This window comes from Haliotis rubra, unplaced genomic scaffold, assembly GCF_003918875.1.
Source record: "Haliotis rubra isolate DU_JTF1 unplaced genomic scaffold, ASM391887v1 Scf202, whole genome shotgun sequence".
NCBI classification, from domain to species: domain Eukaryota; kingdom Metazoa; phylum Mollusca; class Gastropoda; order Lepetellida; family Haliotidae; genus Haliotis; species Haliotis rubra.
In genome coordinates this window covers 1,235,693-1,247,999 of record NW_025766026.1, presented here as the reverse complement: position 1 = coordinate 1,247,999, position 12,307 = coordinate 1,235,693, and the positions used below count along the sequence as shown (strand labels likewise).

At 37.4% G+C, this 12,307-nt stretch overlaps 1 protein-coding gene across 1 annotated transcript; it reads right to left on the bottom strand.

Annotated features, from left to right (window-relative positions):
• Positions 1-5,529: 5,529 nt before the first annotated feature.
• Positions 5,530-12,138, bottom strand: LOC124275762 (protein FAM177A1-like). The gene is made up of 5 exons (XM_046711421.1): positions 12,084-12,138; positions 10,247-10,420; positions 8,361-8,427; positions 6,827-6,924; positions 5,530-5,729 (listed from the first exon to the last, which is right to left on the bottom strand). The coding sequence occupies exons 1-5, from the start codon at positions 12,108-12,110 to the stop codon at positions 5,607-5,609; spliced, it is 489 nt and encodes a 162-aa protein (XP_046567377.1). The 5' UTR covers positions 12,111-12,138; the 3' UTR covers positions 5,530-5,606.
• Positions 12,139-12,307: the final 169 nt, after the last annotated feature.

The window sequence follows — 12,307 nt, the reverse complement described above, 5'->3', positions numbered from 1 at the left end:
AAGTTTCATAGTAGATAAACCACGATACTGTACTGTACTTATTAGTGAGTGAGTTTAGTTTTACGCCGCACTCAGCAATATTTCAGTTATATATACATTTTCTGTAAATAATCGAAACAGTTCGAGACAATCCAGTGATCAACAGCATGAGCATCAATCCACGCAATTGGGATACGATGACATGTGTTAACCATGTCAGTGAGCCTGAACACCCAATCCCGTTAGTCGCGTCTTACGACAAGCATGGCTTGCTGAAGATCAGTTCTTAACGGGATCTTCACGGGTACTGCACTTATTAATTAAATACGCTCAGGGTATGTATTTGTTTCGAAAAGTTCTGTTATATTTTTTTCCTTTAAAAATTCACTTTAAACATTTAACGTTTGACAAAATGTGATATTGTGTCGCTTGACTAAGCGTTTATTAAAATGTACGGCATGCATTGTAACTTGGGCTTGAAGCTAAAAACTAAAGGGAGACAACTCTCTTCATCGCAAAACTATACACGCCTATTTCTGCATTCGTGACCAAATCGGCAACTCTGTTATTGGGGGAGAGTGGTGACGGTGGCACAGGCCGCCTGGCAGCACACCAACTCATACAAAACCCAGTATTGACAGGATCTCTCAACCCCAAAACAAAAAGAGTGTATATAGGATAAAAGTTTATTTCATTTCAGAAGCACAAACGCCACTCATCCAATACAAAGATTATGTTGACAGAACAATTGAAACACATAATTACAGTGGAAGGACACCCATTCAAGTCATCCGCTGTGGACTCCATCTATCTCTACACCATCGCATTCACTTTAGAAGACTTTGAAAACGCAAATACTGAAATATGTTATTGACGTTAAAGATTATTCTGAGCATCAATAATGTATACAATTACGATCAAGGAGGCGGTTATATGTACCATATTGCACAGCATGAGCTCCGAAGGTGCTGCTGAGATATCAAATAAATCTTAAATATGTATGGCTGGACTTTCAAAAAAGACCTTTGCTTTATTTTTATTTAATTAAGGTGAATTGAAAATATATGGAAATAGCAACTGAATTGATTTTTCTGTTTAGCAAATGAGACCACTGGCAGAAGGACACTTTCTTATGGCGCCGAGACAAGCAAGGGGAGACTACTCTACCACAGTGGGATCTGGTCATGAAACTTTGTCTCTCTGTAACCACCGTTCGTGTTCAGCCTTTGAAGGGAACATCAAGTGAATCTTTGACAGTCTAGATCCAGTCTACTAGATCTGGGTATACAGAATAGAAAATATCAATATTGATTGCGCTTTTAGCCATTTCATTGTGTGTTTCATTGAACTCTAAACACTTAGTCAAAGCTCATAAATTGTAATTACTAGTTATGTTTGTTTATATGAATTGTTCTCTTCAAAATCTTGACAAACATATTGTTTGCATATCAATAAATTCACAGCATTTTATTCTTCATATATCAATTCATTCAGAACACATGGAATAGATAACAAGATTTAATACAGACACACACGCCAATGTAATGAAATGAAGAACACTTAACTTGGAAAACCTTTAAGTGGAAACAACAGCTTCCACAAAGTAGAAAAACAGCTTCCACACCAATTAGAATACATCCAATGCATGAAATATCACAGACTTACAATAAATATTGCAATATTTAGAAAATATACAATTTCAAACATGCCAAATTATAAACACATCCACTCACATGACTTTGTCACAATATTTATGCAAGCATTCAGGGTAATAAAATATGGTACATCCCAGCTGGTAAATTCAAGTTGGTGTGTCATTGACTAAGTGCCTTTAATGCTGAAGAACAATTTGGTCTGATACTGTGAATTAAATGACAGTAATCAAAATTTGATAATGTTAATCTTATACATTTTATATGATATAAATCCTCCAACTTAAATGCAATTACTTTCCAAATACCAAACACGTTTCACCCAGGGTTCATAAAAGAAAGAGCAGGTTAAAATTAAATCATCCCTTTCAATCCCTACAGATAAAATCCAATCACTTGGGATGGTGAAGTCACTACCAATATATTTCAACTAACAAAGATAAAATTCAATCAGTGAAAATAAAATGAAATCATGAACCAGATCTTCCTCCTAAACATAAAACAAATTAATGAGACTGTATTCTTGCTGAAATATATATACTAAAGTTCAGAAGATGTAATGTGAGTGGTTTTAAATTCAATCACCAAAAAAATGTTCAAAAGACACATAATTTTAGTATAATTCAATGTATTCAAATTTTCTTTGGTTACAAAACTCACTTACAGTTGCATAGTAACATATATACATTTCCTGACATGAAACTTGAACAATACATATTTAATACCAGCTTTGGGTATCTTGACAATGTCACTTTTTCAACTCATGAATTTTGAATAGCAAATCCATTGAAAAAATTATTGCTGAACTTCAATCCCGAGAGATCTGTACCATTTTTGTTCTTATCTTTAAGCATTTACATCAACATGAGTATTTCATCATTCACACAACACAAAGAAAGCAACTCTTCACAAAGATTCCAACACCTAGAAAAACTTTTGATGTTTCAGAAAAATAGTGTTAACATTTGTTGATGGCAGTACAAAGCACACACACTCTGGAAGGTTTTGTCCTGCCACCTCTGAGAGTCAGGGCCCGAGGAATGACAGAGGCATCAACACATGTGCCCTAACAGTTTGGACAAGCACCGGCCCCTCTTCATAAGCCACAGTATTTTGTGGGAGCCAATACAGTAAAATGCAGCATCAGCAAATTTTGAGCCTGCCACGATAATAGTTAATAGAGGTGGAGTGTTTGATCAAACAATCAATTAATCAATTGTTATTGACACATAAACTGTACTAGTTTAGGAAAGGTGAAGCGACTGATCTATTTATTGATTAATCAGTTGATATTGACTGTACCAGTTTAAAGTGGTGAATCAGTTGATCTAATAACCAATAAATCAAATGATCAGTGAGTTTATCACACAATGTAACAATAGTCATCACAATTAATGTCTTTCATGCGAAAAACACTTGAGTTATAACTGATAATTAATCAATTAATAATTTCTGATGTCTGACTTTTAACATGAATAGTCAGGTTCATAACCAACCCAGCAAGTCAGTAATGGTAGGTAACTCACAATGTATTTCAGATTACACTTTCTCAGTAATGTTTGAATTCTGGTACTCTTTGGGGTTGAGTAACCTTCTGAATTGAATTGCATATATTTTATCCGTACATACGCCGATACGGCCCTTATCTGGAGCCCTGCACACTCTTGTGTAAGGAACCTAACTTACTCAGTCACTGTGGCTACCACAAAACACATTGTGTATTGATACTGGTGGATAGTATATAGTTAACTCACATACTCTTAGACAGGGCAGTGTGCTCATCAGATAGTTCCTAGCATCATATATAGGACTAGTTTAGAACATCTTAACAATGTCAGCACCCCCATTCTCAGTAATTGCACATGCAGTGTCTACCTATGACTAACATCCTACCATCTTGCTCCCTGACGTATTGCTGATGGTTTCTCGTGTGTGTATCAGTGGCCATTCTCTTCCCACAGAGATTACTTGTCATATCTTCCTACGAACCTCTGTTCTAATACGGCCCTTTCATGGTGTGAGTGTTAAGGATTCGTGATTGGTTGCAATCAGATTTACTTGTGCAATCAGCGACGTTGTTTCAAAAGTGATCATTCGCAAGGGCTCGGTAATTTCCATATGCTTCGGGAAAACTAGAACCTCTTCACCTGCGCGATGCGCAAACGTGTCTTAAAGACAGAACTCAGTCATGTAAATAGCGGATAAAAAGGCGTTTCAATCGCTCTCGTTAAGCTAGCCATTAAATGCCTTGTGTGTCACATCAACACAAGTCCACGGCTGAGGAGGGATATTTGTGGCCCCACATTTGCTTGTATTAGCCAAGGTCGATCTAAGTCGATGTAACACATGTTCTGATTGGATAGAAAGAAGGGAGACAATTTGTGTTGCAATTTTGTGCCGCGAGGGGATTTTATGAGAACTGGGAAATGTGGCCGTATTAGAACAGAGGTTCGTAGGAAGATATGACAAGAAATCTCTGTGGGAAGAGAATGATCAGTGGCATGCACATTGAGAAATGTGTCAGTTAAAGTTTTGATAGAGTTTATGGAAACTGACTGACTGAGTTTGGTTTTACGCCGCTTTTAGCAATATTCCAGCAATATCACGGGGGGGGACACCAGAAATGGGCTTCACTCATTGTACCCATGTGGGGATTCGAACCCGGGTCTTCGGCGTGACATTTATGGAAACTGGATTATGAGTAGAGCTAGGAATAGATCTCCAGCAGTCACCAAGAAACAGAAAATGTAACTGTGTGTTCTCATTACCAAACATATCAATGCAGATTGATAAAACCTTTAACAAGTGTTGATATATATGAAATCCAAAGACCAGGACTGAGATTCTATTTATCATCCAAAATCATTGTTCCAAACATTTCACTGTCTTAAGTGTACAAAGTACAGCTGTCCAGCTTCGGTTGCAGATAGATTAGTGATGTAATTTGATTGTGATACCATGGAAATTGATGTCACAATGGTCAGATAGCATTGTGCAGGAATTTCATAGCAATTATTCCAGTTTTGGATGATAAATGAACATCAACATACATGGAATGCATTACCATGGATACAGATATTGAGCTGACATTGATGTATTTTCAGGTAACCTTTTGATCCCTGGGTTACAGTTAGCTAACTACGCAATGAGACTCAACAGATGTACTCCTACAGACATTATCATTTCCTACATGAGGGAGTATGATTGTCCATCTCTTCCAAAGGGACAACAGAAATATGCCTCACATAATGTACTCAAATAAAGAATCAAACCTGTGCCCACTACATGACGAGCTGAAGTTAATTAAATACTACACATTGCTCCTTAAACTCAAATGAACTGACATCAAACTACTACCAGTCCTAATACATTACTAAAACTTGTGATTGATTATTCTACTACACATGAAAGCACAATGTCTTGTGCCTAGTTACCTTTAACCAAATTGTTCTTTAGGTTAGAGGTACTACCTACACGTTTTATAAGATACCAGAAAGGTGAAAAAATGAATACTAAAATAAATTGTAGGGTGTGAAAAAGTTCTAACTTTTCATACATGACTTCATAACATTTCATACAATTACTACAATTTATATTGACAACCCTCAACCCGTCCTCGTAACATCTATATATTTAAAATGAAATAGATCAATTTTTGTACATAGAATCGCTTATTGTATACCAGAATCCCAAGTGCATAATATATATGTTGCATTATGGATTTTCCTCCCTCAAACACTGCACTGGAAACTGTCATGGTGCAGTAATAATGCTTCAATATTTCACCTCTAAACACGTTACTGCAAGGCAAGTATGATCACAATGCAAAAAATATAAACAATTCTATGAGCGGGTTACCAAAATTGTCAGCATCATTTCAGGAATAGTTATGTCATAATGTTTTCACATTTTCCTGTAATACTGTACAATACATATAAGGGATGGATTTCTGTATGTCCTCCAGGTGTCCAGCGGTCAGTATTTGAGGGGAGACTGGGAGGCGTGCGGCTGGGGGACTTTAGTCTGCTCCACCTGGATGTTGATCGTAGACAGTTCTGCTGCATGCTTACGTTCCATCATCTCCATGTCCTTCTCCTCCTGAATCAACACACATCATTGATTGGATACAATGTTTGCTTTACAGATTTTTTCCAAAAATTCAGGTCTGTAGGTCCCAAAAGTTTTGAAACAAAACAATAAATTTTCAAATTTGCATTTCTCAAATTGTTAAAGTATGTAGGGCAAAACCTTTGGTTGAAGGGATAGCAGCTTTCCCCACTTCATTGAGTATTGATGTTTACCCATCCAGCTTGTGAGTCAGGTCTTGTTATTGTCATTAAACAATACATTGCATGGCTTAACAATGGCCCAGGCGGTGCCGTTTGGTTTGTCTTGTCAGTTCTCATATCAGTCCCGTGAAGTAACAGAACTGTACGTTTTGATAATATCTTTACAGCCTAGAATGAATCATTGATTATGTGGACTGATGGGTGAAATGATGCATGTAACAGCTCTGAAAGAAACAGCCAAACACTTAGCAAAGTCATAGATGTGTTGTGGGTACAATGAATACTATTGTGCGTCCCTTGGGACACAGTGAATTTTTTTCTTGCGTCCATTCTCTACATTTCTACATACTGGGCACACATTTGCGTGTTATATCCTACATATCCTACAGTTTTGAATCCATCTACTCCTTACATTACATCAACATAAACCACTGGCAGAGTTCACACACAAATCATACATGCAGTAGAGCACAGGAATTACACCCAAACACATACCACTGGTTGTCTTCAAACAGCCCCAAGTCACTTATCCACCATATCTCGGTCACTTCATGCAGGAGTGTGTGTGAGTTTAGTTTACGCCGCACTCAGCAATATTCCAGCTATATGGCGGTGGTCTATAAAAATCGAGTCTGGACCAGACAATCCCGTGATCAACAACATGAGCATTGATCTGCACAATTGGGAACCCATGACATGTGTCAAACAAGTCAGCGAGCCTGACCACCCGATCCCTTTAGTCGCCTCTTACGACAAGCTTGGGTTACTGAAGGCCATTATTCTAACCCGGACCTTCATGGGTCACGGTATGGAGGAATGTTGTGTACACCAATCTGTACTGATGATCACATCAGTACCACTCTACTGACACTATACACTATAAGTCAATGTTCTCTGTTACTGTACCTCCTCCTTGAGTCTGTAGTACTCATCAATGGCATATTGGTATTTAGGAGCTGTGATCCCGAAAAACCAGGCCAACTTCTCTCCACACAGGTCTGCCACTGTTGTGATTGAAACATCAGATTTCATTTCAATTTTCATCGGGTTATACATCTTACAAGCATCACATAGCATTCAAACCCCATCCCTAGAACACTGCGTGTGTTTCCCATTCCTTGCTGTAATTACCACTAGGGTATTGACAGCATCATTATTTTACATCTAAATCTCGACTGACCCTTTCAACAATGACCATGTCATCACTTAACTGTATAGTTCCACAGCCATGAACAGAAACAATTTTTCCTAACAACTGCACATGCTATGAAAAATGCACAGATGCAGCCAGTGAGCAGAGATCTGCAACTTGTCTTGTCAGTGTAAATGTCAAGATACTTAGCATTCCAGTAAGTGTATGTTATCCTGATATCCCTATCAGTCATTATAGCTCTATCCAATTTCCTTAGTCTTTTGTTCTAACTATAGGGGGCAGTGGGGTTTGCTCATCATGCTTAAGACCTCGGTTTGATTCCCCACATTGACACAATGTCTGAAGCCCATTTCTGGTGTCCCTTGTGATGATATTGCTGGAATATTGCATAAAGTGGCATAAAACTATACTCACTCTTCCCAGTTTGATCTTTAACATAAGTTGAGTGATTGTGTAAACTTTCCCATCTGAGATATAAACTCCAGATAACCTGTCAGGAAACTGTCGCTACCTCTTGGCCTCTTGAGTATGTTTAGTGTGTGAACATTTTATGACTGTTTCAATTACTATTGTCACTTGATAATATCATATTAATATAATGATAAATGTAACATATAACTAAAAGGTAATAACCTGCGTACCTAAGTCTGTCCAGCATTTATCTGAATGGTATCCTTTTACAATCTAATACTTTTCCTGATATTTTAGCACATGTCTTTGTATCTTATCCCTGTTCATGCAAGTAAACCTTTCAGGTTAAGTTGGTCTGTGGTTTGTTTTTCATCATGGGAATAAAGCAAATATATCTCTGTTGCATGATGGTGAGGCACTTATCTGACACCAGCAATCAAAGTGCAATAGTTGTATCAATATAGCAATTGTATTACAACGCCTCCTCACTAGACAATATTTCAGCTACATAACAGTAGACCAGACTAACCAGTGGTTGATATCATGAGCAACTTCCAACTCAGTCAACCACATCACAGAACAGTTGCATCATAGGATCCTGGGGACTGCTTCTACTGCAGAATCACACTGAAACAGTGTTTCCAACTACACAATACAACAGAAACCTGTTCAACCCCCTATGAAGTATCTGATGGAGGATTATTCTTGCTGGTCTCCTGTTTCTAGTTACACATAACTTGTGCCAAAGGAGATCATTAACAATTTATCTGATAGAGTGAGAGCTGATACTATGTTGCTTACCTATGTCTGTTCAGCATTTATCGGATGTAAAGTGGTATCCTTTCAAATACTAATATTTTATTGCTAACAATTTACCTGATAGAGTTCGAGCTGATGCTGTCATCAAGCAATACCAGAACCATGGTAACCAAGCCAGCTTTTTCTGAAAACAGAAAACATGTTAATTAAGAGTTGATTATTCTGTCTGTGTGAAACAAGACAGAAGCAATAAATGATGTCAAGGCCTTTTTTATCGGTTGGTTTGCACAAAATGCAATGTAAAATTCAATGTGGATGGTAAAATGAAAGAAAGTAATAATTTAACTTCTACGACCACTAACGAATGAAAAACAAACTTGTAGGTCACACCATTATCAGTATGGATGTACAACTGAGAAATGATACAGAAAGACAACTGAATTTGTCAGAAAGTTCAAACGATTTTGACAGGTATTATGCATCATTTTACTAGTGCTTCACCTGATTGTGAAGTAGCATATGCCAATATATATTTGGGTCGAAAGACATTTATTTATTTTCTAAAATCATTAAAATATTGTAGTCAGTCTCACAAACCAGTTAAAAATGTTTAAGGCCTGACAGATAGTGAAGCTAAAAACAAACTTAATGCAAACTACTGCACTTGTACTAAGTAAAACAATGCCAGGAGGACAAGTGGACACATAGTTTACTTTTCAAGGACAAGTGAAAATATTTTACCATCACCAGCAGTGGAAAATATTAACTATTATTACTGATTAATCCTCTCAAAGCTACTGTCAAATCCATTCAACTGGAGAGCAGCATAATGATATCCCAATATAAAACTTGCAATAATTATTTACCAAGTAGGATTTACGTGTCATGTATGGAATACATAACAATTCCAGTTACACAATATGACTACACTATTATATGACATTCTATGTCAGTGTCGCACAGCAGGGAAAATATTTGTTTTTATGACATGTCTAATAACAAATGTGAGAAAATAACGTGATAAACCACATGCACCATGTCTGCTTAGTAAAGAGTCAGTGAACTGCAAGACGATGTAACAAATCAGGGTTAGTGAGTAAGTGAGTTAATATTTAACGTCACATTGGCAATATCTCAGCCATATCTTGACGAAAACAATTTATATAATAATAAAATGAAAACATTGTGAAGAGTTAAACCTGTCGACGATGGACAGTAAAAATACTAGACTGACTGACTGAGTTTGGTTTTACGCCGCTTTAAGCAATATTCCAGCAATATCACGGCGGGGGACACCAGAAATGGGCTTCACTCATTGTACCCATGTGGGGATTCGAACCGGTCTTGGGTGACGAATAACGCTTTAACCACTAGACTACCCCATCGCCCCAAAAATACTAGAGCATCACAGATATGAACATAAAACTAGCATGTAAAACTAAAACATTGTAATTAAAGAAAACAAAACAATATAAAACACAGGCTATAGATCGCCAGCATCTGAAGGTAGATCACCATACTAGGAACCATGGGGACTTACATTACTTTTGCTACCTGCATGGAGCCTAGCTGGATTTACACCATCCCTTCAGCCGCTGGTGATTGCAGGATAATTTAGCCAAAATTTAAAAGAACAAAAATACTATGTTTAAAAACTTGGTACGTGAAAATTTTACTTTGAAAGTTTTTGGGACTTACGTACCCTCTCAGGACAATAATTTTACGCTACTTCAACCCCCTTTGAGGATACAGCCACTAACAGTCTATGTTGATAATCTGAACTACCAATTATAAAACTTTATCTATTTACAAAACATATATTCATTTAACAAATCTATCTCTTTTAAAAAATCAATGATTAAATGATAATCAACTTTATCAAAAAGGTCCTTTACTATTTTGATATTGAAATATTAATCCCTTATGATGGAGAATTCAACACGGTGTGTAGGGTTAGTGGGCAAATGAAAAGAATAAGAATGCCAAGTTATAGAGTGACTGACTGGGTCAACAGCTGGCTCTTTTGGTTTGATCTGTACATCCTCCTCCTCGTCAGTAGAGTACTCCTCCAGGATGCCATCACTGAAGTGCAACACACGCTTCGGCTGCTTCTTCGGCTTCTGTTTGCCTGGACTCTCTCCTTGACCGAGAGGAACATTAGTGAAGTCAGTCGTTTTCTAAAACGTCAAATGATGTCTTGTAAACATAGTGTGAGTCTTGACCATTAATGCAAAGAGAGATCAAGTAGAAGGAGCACTGTGGTCTAGTGACAGAGCCTCTGTCCAGACAGTAGGTTTGTGGTTTGTTTCATGGGATGTATCATACTAAAATACTTTATTAAAACAAAAAGAATAGATTACAAATATACCTCCAGATATACAATGAACTTTTTTTCTCACCAGTATGTGTTTTACCTGAGTATATTAATACTGCGATCACAGGATACCAAAACTTTTGATGTGACATGCTAGTTGATAAATTCCAGATCAAACACTGTCAAGAGTAGTTGTAAATGGGACACAATATAGTGTGTATTTTTATGGATGAAATGATATGTTCTCACCACGGTATGGTACGTATTGCGGGATAAGGCCTTCGGTTCGATCCGTTTCGGTTTGGTATATGAGATATGATCATAATGCAGAGAAAAAAAGAAACGCAGAGATTTTGAGGAAATTATTCAATTTCTAGACGTTTTAGAAATTTGGTTAAAATGTTAATAAAATGATGGTACGAAAACCAAAAATACCGATTTTTGTAATTGCATTACAGCATACCGAACCGAAGGCAAAATACCACTGTTCTACTAATACTGCGGTATACCATTTCAACCCTATGTATTTTGCACTTGGGTGAGTGAGTGAGTGAGTGAGTATGGTTTTACGCCGCTTTTAGAAAACTTCCAGCAACATCACGGCAGAGGGACACCAGAAATGGGCTTCACACATTGTACCCATTAGCGGAATTGAACCCGGGTCTTCGGCACGATGAGCAAACGCTTTATCCACCGGTCACTTGTACTTTGCACTTGGATAAATAAACTTCACTGTCCAGAGATTGAAGCTGGATTCTGGCTACATAAAGAATTTTATGTAGGATATATTTCTTTTCGAGTACATATGGTCCGGTGTACAAGGTTTCTGGATATCTGGGATTTGGATAAGCAGGGTTCCACTGTATGAAATCTTGAGAATCATGTAAAACCCAAAACCACCTAAACGAATTTTTCTTGAAGGATGGTTAGATGAAATTCATAGAAATCATGACATGGATATCCACCAATCTTCAGTGACAATGCCAATAAATTGACAATGAATACAAAGTATTTTTCTGTATGAATAATAGGTCATTTATACTGCATGCATCTTCACATATAAGACATCAGCCATATACATATCAATAAGTATAAGCCATAAAACTGACAGCCAAAACCTGTTACATGTTTGTAGGATTCGATCAATTGGAAGTCGTTCAATGCACAACTATTCTTCTGGTACAGTATAGTGGTTAGATCATGTTTCAGGAGACCTGGTACTATGAATCGCTCGCACATGGCGACTCGGTTGTTTAATAATCATTGGCTGTGGCAGTGTACTGTTACTAGAGCTACTGTTAGCCCTGACTCATATAAGTCAGTGTCATTGATGATTGACCGTGATTCGGCGTGAAGTTGACGAGTTTGACCGTTTCTGGAAACTCAGTAATAGATTTATCACATACTGAACCCGTTTCGGGTGTAAAATGGATTTCACTGTAGACATAGTAAAACAAGGTCATCGTTAAACTAACCAAGAAGAAATGTACAATCAGATACAACTAAAAACAGGAACAAATTCAGACCTGAGACTCGTTTGTTGACTCCGACATCTTGGCAAGGAATATTTAAGCTCCGAACATCGATAGAGCATGAAACAGGTTTCGCAATATATCTGCGCTGCGCCGCATGTCCATACTTCATACACTCAGTGAACAGCGGGAGCTCAGCGTATAGAAACATTGCCAAGGAGCTTACAGATATTTCCGTTGCACTTACAGATTATGATATGTATGGGTGTCCAGAGACA